The 16,777-nt window shown below is 45.6% G+C and overlaps 1 protein-coding gene across 2 annotated transcripts in view; it reads right to left on the reverse strand.

Moving 5' to 3' along the window:
• Hs6st2 (heparan sulfate 6-O-sulfotransferase 2) overlaps positions 1-13,163 on the reverse strand; it is a 283,181-nt gene extending 270,018 nt beyond the window's left edge. The window contains exons 1-2 of one of the 2 annotated variants that reach the window (XM_090326023.1): positions 12,733-13,163; positions 11,258-11,780 (exon numbers count right to left, since the gene is read on the reverse strand). In XM_090326023.1, coding sequence (XP_090182149.1) covers positions 11,258-11,780; positions 12,733-13,163 — 954 coding nt within the window. Of the gene's footprint in view, positions 1-11,257; positions 11,802-12,732 lie in introns of those variants that run through there. The other variant, XM_090326024.1, reaches the window with a different exon arrangement.
• Between the last annotated feature and the right edge of the window lie 3,614 nt (positions 13,164-16,777).

Consider the following 16,777-nt stretch of genomic DNA (forward strand, 5'->3'; position numbering starts at 1 on the left):
ACTTTTTCTGTGTATGTGGTACTGAGGAATTGAACCCAGGGCTTCGACAAGCACTCTACCACACTCCTGGCCCCTTCATTTAATCTCTAAGAAGAAATTATTGCACTGATATAAGAGTAAGAGTTCTATGGGCCGGGCGCTTGTGGCTCACACCTATAATCCTAGCTACTCAGAGGCTGAGATCTGAGTATTGCAGTTCAAAGCCAAGCAGAACAGGAAAGTTTGTGAGAACCTTATGTCCAATTAATCACCAAAAAGCCAGAAGTGCAAGCTTGGATCAAGCACTAGAGCACCAGCCTTGAGTGAATAAAAACTAAAAGAGAACATCTAGGCCCTGAGTCCTAGTGCTTGCCTAAACAGCTTCATCATCTTTAACAACAATCTATTTGATTGAAAGATAAATAACTTTGATTTTTTTATTTTTAATCACTTATTTTAATTATACAAAATAACTGGTTTCACTATGACATTTTCTGGTGCCAGTTTTAGGACTTGAACTCACAGTCTGGGCCCTGTCCCTGAGCTTTTGTGCTCAAGCCTAGGACTCTACCACTAGAGCTCTACTTCTGGCTCTATGGTAGTTTATTGGAGATTAGTGTCATGGACTTTCCTGCCCTTTCTGACTTTGAACCATCATCCTTTTGAGTAGTTAGAATTACAGGTGAGAGCCACAATTATCCCACAACATATTTTGAATACAAATATACTTATTTCATGGAGAGGGGAGAATTTGCATCTGTTTATCTTTCTTAGCCTATAAAAGGAGACAGACACCTTGTCTGGCTAGCCCTTCATATTGCTTCTTTATAGCATGCAAGTGTTGGGACAACACACTCACAAATATTTGTTGACTAAATAAATAAATGAGCATTGGATGTTAAATACGTATAAGTTCAATCAAACCCAGGGAAAGAGGAAAGGAATCTACAGGTGGATAAGTGCATGTAACAATGAAAGCCATCATTTGGAGCAATTAACTTACACTAACAGTAAAAAGGTGAAATATTTCTTAAAGAAAAAAATGTCCCAGGAAAGAAGTTATGGATCAAAGAAATACATTTTTGGCTGGGCACAGTGGCTCACACCTGCAATCCTAGCTACTCAAGAGGCTGAGATCTGAGGGTCAAGGTTCAAAGCCAGCCTGGACACAAAAAGACCTGAAACTCTTATCTCTAATTAACCTCCAAAAAAGGGGAAGTGGGGCTTGGCTCAAGGATAGGGCTGTAGCCTTGAGCTGAAGAGCTCAGGGTCCATGCCCAGGCCCAGGGGTACGGCAGTAGCCTTGAGCTGAAGAGCTCAGGGACAGCGCCCTGGCTGAGTTCAAGCCCCATGACCCACTCCTCCAAAAAATAGAAATACATTTTTGAATGTTCTATTCAATTTACATTCCCACCAACAATCTTATAAGAAGTATATTAACCATATTCTTCTCAGCAGTGATCACTAATGCTTTCTGTTTTGTACTTTCATTTATAATACTTTTTTTAAGGAAAAACCTTAAAGCTTAAACTTCTAGGTTTTTGGGGTTTCTTTGTGGTTGTTTGTTTGGGGGTTTGGTGTAGTTTAGTGGAGATAAGAGTGTCACAAACTTTTTTGCTAGCTTCAAAGTGTGACTCTTAGATCTCATCCTGATGAGTAGCTAGGATTACAGGTGTGAGCCACCAACCAGTGTCTGGTTTTTTTTTGTTGTTGTTGGGTTGTGGGGCTTGTGCACAAGGATTGGGCACTGTTCCTGATTCCTTTTACTCATGCTTGTACTCTACCACTTTTGGTTTTCAGTGGTTAGTTGGAGATGAGCCTCAAGAACTTATGTGCCCGGGCTGGCTTTGAACCACAATCCCCAGATCTCAGACTAAGTGGCTAGGATTTGGTTTGAGCCATCAGCACCACCATTTCTGGTTGTCTAGTAGTTAAGTGGAGATGAGAATCTTGTGGAGGGCTGGTAATCTGAAGCCCTGGTTTGATTCCTCAGTACCACACAACCAGAAAAAGGCCAGGAGTGGTGCTGTGGCTCAAGTAGCAGAGTGTTAGCCTTGAGAAAAAGAAGCTCTGAAACAGTGCCCAGGCCCTGAGTTCAAGCTAGGCTGGCTTTGAACCTCAGTCTTCAGACCTCAGTCCCCTGAGCCACTGGCACCCAGCTGGTGCTTAGCTTTAAACTTGCATTTTTTTGCACCAGTGATTGTGAATAGGTTTTTACCTCTGTGAGCCAGTTGTGGGGCTGGGATGTAGATTGTCTGCCATGTCCACTGTTTCTCTAATCAATTCATAGGATTTCTTTGTGCAGGAACGATTTCTGCCTTTTGTCTGTTGTAATTGTTGTGCATGTTTTCACTAGTTTGACATATACCTGTTCATTTAGGTTTTTTCTTTGACAGATAAACATTTCTCATTTCGATGTAATCATAACTGTCTATCTTTTCCTCTATTCAAATATCCTTTTTCTTGGCTAAGAATCCCATATGTGAATTGCCACTATCATTTAAATAATAATGACAGTTTGGAATTCAGATTAACTGGCTTCATGCATTCCCACAAAGATAACTAAATGCTAACCATCGCCAGATCCCAGTTGTCATATCCTTATAAGCCCTGTTCAGTGAAAATTTAGATAAGCAAGGCTAATGAGGACTTAGTAACTCCCAGTCCAAATTATATCTCCACCTCTCTATGATGGTGAATGATGCTAGCTCTCCCGCCATCCGGAAATCAAGGAGACACTTTTGCTTTCCTTTACTTATCCTGTCCTTTTTTCCTTTCATTTTCTTTTGTGACTAATTTGACACTTGAACTCAGGGCCTGATTACTGCCCTTAAACTTTCTTTTCCTCAAGGAGAGCACTCTACCATTTGAGCCACAGCTCTACTTCTAGCTTTTTGCTACTTAATTGAAGATTAGAGACCGATAGACTTTTCTATCTGGGCTGGCAAACATGATCCACCAGTGCCTGGCTCAGCATCTAGTTTTAATCTGCCCACTGCACAGGGTCCACTGAAGACAAAGGACTTCCTCAAATCACAGAATTCCTTTCCCAAAACCAGTCTACAGGACCCCATTGGACACTTCACGCGCTGCCTTCATGACATTGAGGCTTAAAATAGTGACTTTGCATAAAGAAATGCTCTACATCTCTGGCCACAAAAGAAATGCACATCAACTCTAAAGAAGAAATAAGAATGACCTATAGACGCATGAAGAAATGCTCAACATTTTTGGCCATAAAAGAAATGCACATCAAAACAACTCTAAGATTCTACCTCACTCCAGTTAGAATGGCCAGGATCAGGAAAACGAATAACAACAGATGCTGGAGGGGATGTGGCCAGGAGGGATCACTACTACACTGTTGGTGGGAGTGCAAACTCGTTCAACCACTATGGAAAGCAGTATGGCAGTGCCTCAAAAGGCTAAACATAGAGCTCCCTTATGACCCAGCAATTCCACTACTTGGCATTTACCCAATTGTCCAGAAACAAGGACATACTAAATCCACTAGCACAACGATGTTCATTGCAGCACTATTCACCATAGCAAAGATATGGAACCAACCCAGATGCCCCTCAGTTGATGAGTGGATCAACAAGATGTGGTATTTATACACAATGGAATTCTATGCCGTCATCAGAAAGAATGACATCGCCCCATTTTAAAGGAAATGAAAAGACTTGGAAAAATTCATAGTAATGAAGTAAGCCAGACCCAAAGAACATCGGCTTAATGGTTTCCCTCATTTGTAATAATTAGTACAAACCTTGGACTCTCCTAGCAGAGGATTACAGTAGCTCAAAACCTAGATACACAAGGCCATACAGGATGTGGCTAAATGAAAAGACCTCCAGGATATGGAAACAAGAACTTTATCTTGTGTGATTGTTTTTCTTAGTGTACTAGGTTATTTCTCTTCTCTTTTGTTGCCCTTTGGTTAATCTCATATTGTTACTGTATCTAACTTCGTTGCCTGGCATATTGTATACACCTTTCTTTGTTTATGAAAAAGGAAAGGGAAGGGGGAAAACAAGATGATTGGGAGGGGGTGGGAGAGAGAAATGGGGACACAAACATGAGAAGGGGTATCAATGTATGAGAAGTAATGCACCCACTATCTGGCAAATATAACTGTAAACCCTCTATACACTACAATAAAAAGAAGTTTATCTTTGTGATTATTGTTCTCAATGTACTGTGTGCAGTTATTTCTTTTCTCTTTTCCCTCCCTTATGGTTAATCTCATGTGATTACTGTATCTGACTTTGTTACCTGGTATACTGTATATACACATTGTTTATTTGAAATATGGACTGGAAGGGGGAAAGGAAGATAATTGGGAGAGGGTGGGGAAAGAAGGGGAGACAAAAACATGAGAAGGGGTATCAAGGTTCAAGAAGTAATGCACCCACTACCAGACAAATGTAACTGTAACCACTCTATGAAATACCCCTGACAATAAAATAAAGTAATTTTTAAAAAGAAAAGAAAATAGTGACTTTGAGCCTAATCTCTTCCAACTGTGAGCACCATGCTGGTGAAATAATAGCAACACCACCAAGTTTGCTGAATAGACCTAAACTACAACCTACCTAATAGAAGTTTCCTTTTTTTTGCCACAGTACCACTTCCCATTTTTTGTGTGTATGTGGTACCAAGGAATCAAACCCAGGACTTTATGTATGCAAGGCAAGCATTCCACCACTAGGCCAAACCCCTGGCCAAATAGAAAGTTTTCTTGTGTTTAATATCTTCTGATAAACATTTGACATTTTCTTTTCTTTTCTTTATTTGTAAGTCATGGGACTTGAAATATGGGCCTGGGCACCGTCTCTGAGCTCTTCCGCTCAAGGCTAGTGCTCTACCACTTGAGCCACAGTGCCACTTATGCTTTCTGGTGGTTGATTGAAGATAAGAGTCTCATGGTATTTTGTGCCAGGGCTGGCTTTGAACTGCGATTCTCAGATCTTGTATTACAGGTGTGAGCCATCGGCAACCAGGTAGCATTTGACATTTTAAAGACATTATTGATTTTCAGATTTGTTTTCAAACAAAATCCATCTTCTTTATTAAATATCTAAAGTACCAAATTGTTCTGTTCTATTGGAAGCTCCCAAAGAGCAAGGATGACATATTTTCCTTCTGGAATATGATGGACAGTTTCATAAAATATTGTTTGATGACAGAAGGAAGGCATGACTATTCTTTTAATGTCATTTTCACACTATCAAAAGCAATGTCTGATATCCACACAAAAGAAGCTTTAAAATTTTAAATGACACATAATACCAGTAAATTTTATGGAGAGAACTTAATTCTCAGTAACCTCTGTCATCAACAAAGGATGCAAATACTGCTGGCATTGTACAAATGTTGTCATGGCAGATTTCTCTCTGTATGTGTCTGTCTGTCTGTCTGTCTGTCTGTCTAGTTGGCTGGCTGGCTGGTTAGCTGATTTTTCTTTTACATGTATGCACACAGAACACATGTAAACACACAAAATAGGATAGTGTTATAGCTTTAGGATATTCCTTGTTTTTGTGTTTGCCAGTTGTAGGTCTTGAACTCAGAGCCTGGGCGCTGTCCCTGAGCACTTTTGCTCAAGGCAACCACTCTACCACTTTGAGCTTCAGTTCTACTTCCACTCTTTGAGTTGTTAATTGGAGGTAGGAGTCTTACAGTCTGCCAGGGCTGGCCTGAGCCACGATCTTCAGATTTCAGCCCCCTCAGTAGCTAAGATTGCAGGCGTGAGCCACTGGCACCCAGTAATGTTATGGCTTTGAACATGAAATATTCTGCACAGACTCCTGTGTTGAATGCTTGGTCCTTAACTGGTGGTGGTAGTTTGGGAAGAGGTGGAAATCTGAGGAAGTGGAGACTGTCTGAAGAAAGAAGGTGCTTCCTGCCCATCCGAAGATAAAGAACTTCATATTTTACCAAGCTTCCATGGACTAAACTCTGTGATACCATGATCCAAGGTAAACTTTTCTTCATTAAGGCCTTTGTGTCACATATGGTATTGCAATGACACTAAAACTGACACAGACATTACAAGATGGCTGGAAAAGGGCATCCTCAATCATTTACTAGTGTAAACCTAGCTACTCAGGAGGCTGAGATCTGAGGATTGTGGTTCAAAGTCAGTCTTGGTAGAAAAGTCCATGAGGAGCAGTGACTCAAGAGGTAGAGCATTAGCCTTGAACAGAAAGAAAGAAGGAAGGAAGGAAGGAAGGAAGGAAGGAAGGAAGGAAGGAAGGAAGGAAGGAAGGAAGGAAGGAAGGAGAAAGAAAGAAAGAAAGAAAGAAAGAAAGAAAGAAAGAAAGAAAACTGAGAGAAACAGAGAGGGATGGAGGGAGGGAAAAGCTCAGGGACAGTACTCAGGCTCTGAGGGGGAAAAAAAACAAAAAGAACAAAGAAAGGCATTCTCAACTAAGTAAAGTTAGAGCCTAAGTGCCCTTAGCCTGATTGAATATAAGTCCAGCTCTGCTGGCTGTATCTGCTGGCCATTCATTCCTTTCCTCATCCTGTATCACAAGTTGTGTCATCTTGCCTGCAAAACCAAGAAAGGGAAAGAGTGCAAGTGCAGGCTTGAAGACACACACACACACACACACACACACACACACACACACACACACACACTATACTAGTAGCTCTTTTAGACTAGAGCCACCATTTCAAAGAAATGGGGGGGAGTGGAGAAAGAAAGCTTTTACCACATTTTTAATGAATGGATGACCCAAAAAGAGAAAGCTTTTCTCCATCTAAACAAAAACCTTTTAGTGCTTTCCTGTCAGGAACACCTTCCTGGACTTTTAGATAACAATTAGTTTCTCTTCCCTATGGCTGGCCTCTCTCTCTCTCTCTCTCTCTCTCTCTCTCTCTCTCTCTCTCTCTCTCTCTCTCTCTCTGTCTCTCTCTCTCTCTCTCTCTCTCTCTGTCTCTCTCTCTCTCTCTCTCTCTGTCTCTCTCTCTCTCTCTGTCTCTCTCTCTGTCTCTCTCTCTCTCTCTCTCTCTCTCTCTCTCTCTCTCTCTCTCTCTCTCTCTCACACACACACACACACACACACACACAGATGCTAAAATACAGGGTACATTTGATCAGATTCTCTAACTTGTAGAGCCGTTGGCTCTACAAAATCCCTGGGTGCCAGCCAGCAGCACACCAAGTAGAGAAGAGCTGGCCTAGTGTGATTTCCTTCCCAGTTCTAAATTCCTCCCACACAGACCGAGTGGATGCTAGAGTTGACTACAAACATAAAGAATTTGGCCTGAGAAAAGCCCGTCAGATTGGGGAATTTCAACAGCTGGTGCGCAACTATGTTTTGATACATTTTTAAATGGTCTTAGCCATTCTAAAATGAGCAGGACTTTTTTTTTGACCTCATGCAACATACTGAGAAGCAGAACAGATGAACTAGGGCTTTAATCTGTGTTTAAGAAATATTCGTTTAATAGACAAAGTATGTCTTTTGCCAGTGTCTCATCCTCTCTTCTCCTCTCCTCTTCTTTTCTTCCTTCTATTAGCAATGTGATCACAGTCACTTCTATTAAGCATTGATATCACCCAGCACTTTGCCATCCACAGAGCCAGAGAAGCAATAGGAGCAGGTTTCAAGGTTTTAGCTTGCAGCCACAACAGCCTCTTGTGATCTCACTCATGTGGATAAATGAGTGTGGATCAGCAAATGTTCTCTGTCACTGCCGAAGTCTCCTAATGATGCCCAATAATCTGGCTCTAGGGCCTGCCCACCCCCCTTATCCTGCAAGGATTTCCAACATGACAGTGAGAGATGTCTCTGCAATCTAGCCACAAGACCCACTCCTAATGAGCATAAAATGTGTGGAGTAGAGAAATCTGCTCTCCTGAGCCAGGTCCACTCACATCTGTAATCCTAGCTACTTAGGAATTTGAGAGCTGTGGAGCACAGTTCAAAGCTAGCCTAGGCAGGAAAGTCCATGAGACTGATGCCCAAATAACAAGTCAAAAGGCAGAAGTGTAGTTGTGGCTCAAGTGGTAGAACACTAGACTTGAGCACAAAATGTCAATGAGCATTCCCAGGCTCTGAGTTCAAGCCCCAGAACCAGTGGAAAGGAAGAAGGGATGGAGAGAAGGGAAGAAGGGAAGGAGGGAAGGAGGGAAGGGGGGAAGGAAGGAAGGAAGAAAGGAAGGAAGGAAGGAAGGAAGGAAGGAAGGAAGGAAGGAAGGAAGGAAGGAAGGAAGGAAAGAGAGGGAGGGGAAAAGGGAGAGAGAGAATGGAAGGAAGGAGGGGGAAGGAGCGAGGAAGGGAGGGAGGGATGAAGGGAGGGAAAAGGAAAAAAAGAAATTTTCTCTCCCAGTGGATGTGGCAACCCTAGTCCAATCACTCATGTCAACCCTCATGTGTAAATTTACTGATGATAGCAATGATTTAGTCAAATCACATCAGCTACCAAGTATGGAATGTTCACTTTGTGATGATTGCTAATAGGAAGTATCTCAGTGTGGGTTGGTAAAACTCTGTCCATCAAGGTTCAGTCAAAAGCTCCAGAGGTGTGGTAAAGTAGGAATCCAGTTTGGTCTAGACCTACTTTACCACTCACCATCTTGGTGACCTTCATGAAGTCCTTGAATGTCTTTGGCATTATACTCCTCTGATTAATGTGAACCCTTTTGTCCCCTTTGCCTTCCTCCAAAAGACAGGCCACATTTACAGAGGAAAAACAAGATAACAAATTGAAAATTTCTCATCAACCTGGGTGTGCATTCCACAAAGATTCTGGTCCAAGGTCACACAGCTGGTTCACAGCTGGACTAGAACTAATTCCCAGGTGTCTGAACTCCCAAACCAGCCAGTTTGAGCTGCTGTTACCTGCAGATCAGCAGAAGCAAGAGCTTCCCAGCTGGCATGGAGGCAGAAGGCTGACTCTCTCCTGCCCTGAGGCCCACCTCTCACCCCTGTGAATCACTGCCCATACGGTTGCCTTTGTAGCAACAACATTTTTCACATCCTTCCCCTCCCCACACTTGGTCACGTCTCACACAGGAATGCACACCTCAGCTCTTTCCTAAAGATTGTCAGGACACACAAAACTGATCCTGCAAGGGGAGATGTGCCACCATCCTGAGAATTTCTCACTGCCTTGGGCTAGCACTGTTTTCTAAGATGACTATTTCTGGGAAATGAATAGAAAAAGAATATGCCCTTGAGGTAGCAATATGTTTCTCTAGGAAATCTTATTTCATTGTTGCAAATACCAAAAAAGCCAGTTAAGTCTGGATCTTTCCAAACGTGGTTCTATTTTCATTAGACTAGATGGCACTGTAGTACCAGTCTGTTGGTGTCTACAAAAATCCTATTTTATTACAAATAATTTTGCTTCAATTTCACACAATCCCAGGGGCTTTGAAGAGTACTGGTTACTTTATAGAAAATATCTGAAGGAATTTGTAAGAGGACAATAGTTACCAAACAGCTAATTACAGTGACATGAATACTGGGTTCATAGACATCATATCCTAACCTTCCCATGTCAAAAAAAACTGGTAAAGGCACAACTACCCGAGGGAAATTCAGAAGAGTCTATGGCTTACTTAGCAGTCAATACCTTATGATTACTTCTCTGACATTGTTGTGGCTACCGACTTCTATTTTTTCCCAAATGAGCAGGGTTGTTTTTCTTTTTATCACCAATCCTTAGTACACCTACAAAAACTCTTCCAGCAGGAGATTGTTTTCAATACTGTCAAATGGTCTGAAACAATCTTAAACAAGGAAATGTTATTGGCACAATGACTTTTATACAATTCTTGTTAAGAACTGAGGAGGCCAACTTTCTGAGGCCAAGGTTCTTTTGGAATAGGAAAACAAAATAGGAAAGGTCACCGGATTCTACTAGAATTCAAGCAGTTGAGAAAGGCTGCTGTCATCTGCAGGAAGAGCAATGTCAGTGGAACAAGAAGAGGGGAAGGGATGAGACAGTCAAAGGACTGCATTAACTGCAGCTACACCAAAGAAACCAGTCACAGTTGATGGGCCCCACTGCCCTAGCCAGAGCTCTGAGTACCCCTCATGGGGGAAGACTAGGGGGGTCCAGGGAAGCACCCACTGAAGCTTTAAGGGCCCCTTGAGTCACCCAAATGGGGAGGAAGGAGCCTCGGCCACATCCTTGCTCATGTAGATGACCCAGATCAAAGACTCCTTGGTGTGACAAAATGTACCTTGTCTATTCCCCAAATTGTACACTCTGGCCCATGTGTTCGAGGCATGCCCATCAAACAGTATTCCTAGTTGGAGGAACTCCCCCCCCCCAAAAAAATCCCAACAACTCCTTTGGTCCCCTTTATAGCATTCCATGATGTCCAGCAACTGGAGACTGCAGCTAGAAAGAAGAAAACATTCTACTGGCTACGGATGGACTACTCATAAATCAGCTTTGTCTGAAACAGATGCACACTCCTCGAAACAAGGCTGGAAGTGCCCTATGCTGAGGCTCAGGTATGTGATGCCTCGTGTGTCTGACCCTCACATGGGGTGTACAAAAGCCTCTCAGCGAACGTCTGCCATGCTAGCAAAGCACTGCAGATGCTTTCCTTGCAGCCAGTAGTGTGGGACACAGGCTGGGAATTGGGTGCTCTCCCAGGGTACTCACAAACAACCTCAGAGTGACACCACTGTCCTGAGGAGCACAAGGTATAGACGCAAGAAGGGATACAAGTAAAGCAGGATGAAAGAACCTGAAAGGTGAGAAAGAACTAGAAGAAAAGTGGGTGAGGAAAACAGCTGAAGGAAAGAAAAGGAGCCATCAGAAGCAGACAATGTTGGAAAGACAAAAAGGGAGCAAATTTTCTTGCTAGAAATAAAAGGAGAGAAAGAAGGAGAAAGATGATGCAGGGTGAGGAAGAAGAAAGAGAGAGGGGAAAGAGGCTTGAAAACAAGGGTACAGAGGAAAGAAGAAAAGGATGTAGAGAGAGTGCATGCAGAGTACAGTTTTTAGGGGTCTCCACGCTCTTCAGATTGCTGTCTCCCCAACTGGCCAAAGCAGAGTGGTGCCTGTTCCCATTGCATTCTCTACCATCAAACAAGGCCAAGCTTGGGATTGACAGATGGGGTGATCTGGTGTGTGTATGGGGCACGCCACTCTGCTTAGCTACTCGCCCAACTGCCAGGGCATCAAGGTGTGCCCTGGCTGCCACAGAGGTGCCAGCAGCCGTTTCCCACATTCAGCCAGCCCAGCCCGCACATCTCCTTGGTCCTGCCACTTAGGAGATGGGTTCTGGTGCAGAGGCAAACACTTACCTGGATGGTCTGAGCCTGGCATCTCGCTTGCCGTCCACCACAGCCGGCACGCAGCTGGTCAGCTCAGTCCAGTCGGCATGCAGCCCGCAGCTCCAGCCCGTGGAGAACCTGGAGAAGAGCCAGGTCTCCCGCTTACCAGGTCGGTGGCAAGTGCATTTCTTCTGCCCCACTCGGCACTCGCAAGGCTGCTCTAACTGGATGTTCCGGACTAGGTGACGGCCAAAAGTGGTGCCTCCCGTTTTCTGAATGTGCAGGAACACGATCAGGTCATCGCCCTTGATGTCGAAGTCTACCTTGCGCAGGAGATCACCTCGGCTGAAATTATAACGGGGCACGAACCTGGCGGAAGTCTCATCTTCCGAACGGTAAGGGTCCGGTACCGGGGAGCTGAATGCCTGCAGGCGGAGGAGCTGACATTCTGTGCCGGGGCACACGTATTGAAGGACGATCACGGCAAATAGGAAGAGCATCACCAAAGCCAGCAGTAGCTTGTTAGATTTCTCATCCATGTTCCCGACGCTGGGGGAAACCCAAGCTCGTTACGTCAATCCCCCCCCCACAGCTCAGCCCGCGCTCACGCGCGCCCCGCACCGCCCCCGCCACTCAGCACCGCCGTCCGGCCCGGTCCCCCTCCCCTCCGCACCCAGTACTCCACAGCAGCAGCGGCGCCCGTCCTCGCTTTCTTCCCGGCAGGCTCAGCGCTGTGGCTTCTGCCGCACACCCCCACCCCCTTACCCCACTCCTTCCTTCTGGCCACTGGCCCATCTCCCCCGCCAAGGTTCCTAAAATCCCCCCACCGCCACCCCCACCCCCAGAATCATTCCCGCAGAACTTGCTGTGGTCTGGATCACTTGACTCTCCAACTTGTGTCTCCCCGCCCCCATGTGAGACGCCCCCCCCAAGCTTGTAGATCTCCACTGTGGGGTTCCCATCCTGATGCCGCTTACCCAAGTGGACTTTACTCCCCTCAACACACACACACACACACGTACACACACACACACACACACACACACACACACACACACACACACACACACACACTGATCTCGTGACCCCGGACCCCTTTGGCGCTCACACGGCTGTCTGCTGGATTGGCAGGACTCTGTCCCCAAGCGTCCCAAAACCCAGATCCCCACTCACGCGCCCACTTACTCACCCTCCTGAACTGGGAACCCCCGTGTTCGTACTTCCCTTCAGGGAAGGAGCTCAAGCCGCAGCTGAACTAGCAAGCGGGAACGTGGGATTGCCCTTGCCGGCTGAACTGTGCAGAAGGGCTGCAGCGTACTCGATCGCGCACTGCCGCCCGGCTCATCCGGAGCCCCCGAAACACCCAGCAGAATCGGCTAAGTGGAACTTTGAGCCTTTCCTTCCCTTCACCCCTGCTCTTCCACCCCTTCCTAAGTGCCCTGCGGCCCCCGACTCCGTCCCTGATCCAAAGAACGCGAGCCCCGCTAGTGCTCAGACCTACCTGGCCAGGGGGCCGAAGATCTTGGAGAAGATCGCACTGAGCACGTGCTTGATTGAGTGGCCCAGGGCGGCCAGGCCCCGAGTAAGCAGGGCCCGGCAGAGGGAGCCCAGGTCCCAGCGTCTCCTGAAGTCCTGCATCCGCCTGCGGCGGCCTCGGGGCAGCAGCGCAAAGAGCGGGGCGCGAACAGCTCCCGCCAGTGAGGAAGACGCCTTGAGGGGCTCTTCCAGGAGCGGCTGGGAGTTGAATGTGTGAGACACACCCCTAAGACGGCCCGCTCGGACTGAGGCAGCCCCCGATCCGGACAGGCTCAGTGCCAATTCAGCCTCTGCTCTGGAATGCCGGCGGGGACAGGTGGCGCGGGCGGGCACTCCTTGCTCCCGTTGCAGCGGGGGCGGCCCGAGCGCCCGGACTGCACACGCAGGCAGTGCCATTCCCCCCTTCAGGCAACTCACGGTACTAAGAATCAGCAGAGAGCTTGAATTTATATAATAATGTCTCACGCCCAACAGCTGGAGCCGGGGGTTTTTCTCCTGTGGTGGAGAACGGAGGTCACTCCACAAAGCGCACCACGTCCACTGGGGGATCGTAATTTCAAGCTCCCCTAAAATAGCAAAGGCGCAAGTGGGAGCCTTTCCCTCTCTCTTTGCCAATTTCCATTCTGCAACGGAAGCAGGGGCATTTTCTGCAAAGGTAAGTCAGCATGAAAAGAAAGCATGACCAAACACACACACACACACACACACACACACACACACACACACACACACACACACACAGAGAATAGAAGCCTTTCAAAGCAAAGATTCACTCTTAATGACTGTCTTGTTGCTGAGACGCCTACACCAAGCCCCCTATGTGAAGGAAAGCTTCACTTATTAGGGTTGATTGACTGAATGGACACCTAACAAAACACAAAAGCACAGTGAGACCATCTAAGGAAGACAAGCTGATAGGATCCCTATGGAAACTAAGGCCCAGAGAGAACTAGGGGTGTACCCAAAGTCACACAGCACAACCTCAGGGTTTAATCTCAGCAAATGGGCACTATCTAGCCATTTCTTCATTTTAAAACTAGAATCATCTTCTAAGGACAGCTCATCCTCAAGATCTTTTGTCCCAAAGACTCTGGTCTTTGCTGCAGGAGCACACATACAGTGACAACGATCTTGAGTGCAGAACTCAGGCTGTCTCCATCTTACTTATTAAATCAGGGTCATTTGCTATCATAGGAACACTGGAGTTTCCATGACTAAGTATACACCCCAGCCAGCCCCACAGAAGCACATATGCCATAGAGTAACACTGCTGTTTCTGTGCTATCGGAGCCAGAACCACTGGGAAGACATATTATAATCTTAATCCTGGAATGAAGGCATTTTATTCGAGAAAACTGGGGGTGGGGGGCAGATATGCCACTGTCTCCCTCACTATACTCTGCTCTAGCATTTTCTTGTTCTCTCTGAATTGCAAAGCAGCAAGCCAAGCACTGATCAGAAACCCTGAAAAATCTCTTACTTTCCTACTGGAAAGCCCTGAAATAACTTGGCCATCCTGGGCCTCAGCTTCCTTTGCTGTAAACTAAGACTGACTGAGCTGGGTACTAGTGGCTCACACCTGTAATCTTAGCTACTCAGCAGGTTGGGATCTCAGTACTGCAGTTCAAATTCAGCCCTAGAAGAAATGTCCTGGTAAGACTTGTATCTCTAATTAACCATTAAGAAGGACAATAAATGAAAGAAAGAAAGAAAGGAAGGAAGGAAGGAAGGAAGGAAGGAAGGAAGAAAGAAAGAAAGAAAGAAAGAAAGAAAGAAAGAAAGAAAGAAAAGCAAGTGGAGCTGCAACTGAAAGTGGTACAACACTAGTCTTGAGCAAAAGAGCTCAGTAACACCATCCAGGCCCTGAGTTCAAGCCTCATGACAGACAAAAAAAGACTCATAATGTCCTTCATTTTTACCAACTAGGTTACAGTGAGGATTAAATATAGGAAGTTCTCAGCAACACCAAACCATGAGGTTCTTTTTGTCTAAGGCAGCTTACATTTGCCATCTGAGTTCCAGGATAATGAAGGAAAGGATTTTCACTCCATTTATTGACAGCTGCACCCTAATCTTACCTCTCTTCCCAATCCTCAGCCCTGGATCGAGTTCATGAGTCCCCAAATTTACTGGGGCCACTGGTGTCTAGATACAGGTATAAAGTACCATGAGCCGTGGTTACGGACCAATTTAAGCAGAAAAGTTCACAAAAGCCCCTTCGCAACTGATAGTTGGATGCCATGGCACACATCTATCATCCTAGCTATATGAAAGGTGGAGAAATACTTTATTTTCAAGCCATCCAAAGCAGGCAAGTCCTCAAGATTCCATCTCAACAAAAGAGGTTGAGCATGATAGCTTATATCTGTCATCTCAGGTAAAACAGAAAACCAGGCACAGTGGCTCACATCTGTAATCTGAGCTACTCAGGAGGCTGAGATCTGAGGATTGTGGTTCAAAGCCAGCCCAGGCACTACAAAACCCTGAGACTCTTATCTTCTATAAATTTCTAGAAAAACAGGAAGTGGGGCCGTGGCTCAAGGATGGGACAGTAGCCTTGAGCTGAAGAGCTCAGGGACAGTATCCAGGCCCAGCATTCAAGCCCCATAACCCCCCCGCACAAATCCCCAAACTTCTTGGAGATCCTACATTCCAATCATTTCATGCCATTCACATGCTGAGCTACAGCTTAGCTGTACTAAGGAATCAGACACAGCAGTGTGCATGGAGACCTCAGCTCCTCTATGCTTTCTGCTGGTACCTCAGGCTCTCCTTCCTCTGAAGGCAGGGCAGGATGTAAGTCAAAGCAGTGGGAAGTTGCCCCTATCTCTCCTTGGCCATCCATTTTGCCGACCGATTTTGTTTACATAGTAGGTAATGATCTCTCCTAATGGTGTCACATAATGATCCCCTTGTTATTATAACACCATTATAATGACATTAGGTAGTTACCTAGGAAAGGTTTCTGAAACAGGTAGCTCACCTAATTCAAGCCCTCAACCATTACCTGTGGGATTCCTTTGCTAAGATGGAAGCGGGGAGGATGGGGGTGTGGGGTGTCTAGAGCAAGGTGCCATAAGTGGAAGGGAGGAGAAGAGCAATAGTAAGACTTACTCATTTAACTTGTGAAAAGGAACATGAGCACTTGCATGTGCATAGTCAGCAGAGAATCAAAGGAAGGGTCAGTCAGGCTGAAAGCTGCAGAGCAAAAGAGAAAGGTGACATTGTCAAACTGGGTTTCTCAGACCCAATAGGTTACTCAAACTCCAGGGTGAATACACACAAGAGCACCGTGAAGAATATGTTTGCTTAAAAGACTTTCCTAGCCAAGTATTGGTAGCTCACACTTGTAATCCCAGCTTACTCAGGAGGCTAAGATCTGATAATTGTGGTTCAAAGCCAGTTTGGGGAGGAAAGTCCATGAGACTCTCAACTCAGCCACAAAAAAAGTGAGAAATGGAGGTGTAGCTCAAAGGGGGTAGAGCACTAGTCTTGAGAGAAAAAAAAAAGCTCTGGCTGAGTGCCCAGGCTCTGAGTTCAAGCCCTACCAACAAAAAGTCTTTGCAAAAGGGACTAGGAAATGAATCTGTTTTTATGGAATGTACATACCAGGGGTCCTAGAAGTAAAAGAAAACTCTCTGGGGAGATCAGGTTATTGCCCAAGTTTCATTAGAGTCCTTCAGGAAGAGGCCCCTACTAAGAAGTAGAAAATTCTTCCTTTCAATGGCTTTGTCTCCTGACACCAGACCCCTGACTTGAGTAGATGGGATGGAGGCATCTGGCAATTTGGGGCTGCTCCCCCTGTTCCTCTTGCTCCCAGCTGGTTTCACTCAGAAACTGAATAACACGGGCCTCAATCCTCCAGAATGTGGCTTTGCCAGGAGAGATTAAGGAAGGGAGGCCAAAAGGAAGCAAACAGGCAGAATTGCCTGGTCCTTCATTTTTCCATCTCCTCTTTCTTCCACCTGCCTGAGTTGTGCTACACATTGAGGATTCCATACATGGGAGTC

This window comes from Megascapheus bottae, chromosome X, assembly GCF_031878675.1.
Source record: "Megascapheus bottae isolate mThoBot1 chromosome X, mThoBot2.hap1, whole genome shotgun sequence".
Classification (NCBI taxonomy): domain Eukaryota; kingdom Metazoa; phylum Chordata; class Mammalia; order Rodentia; family Geomyidae; genus Megascapheus; species Megascapheus bottae.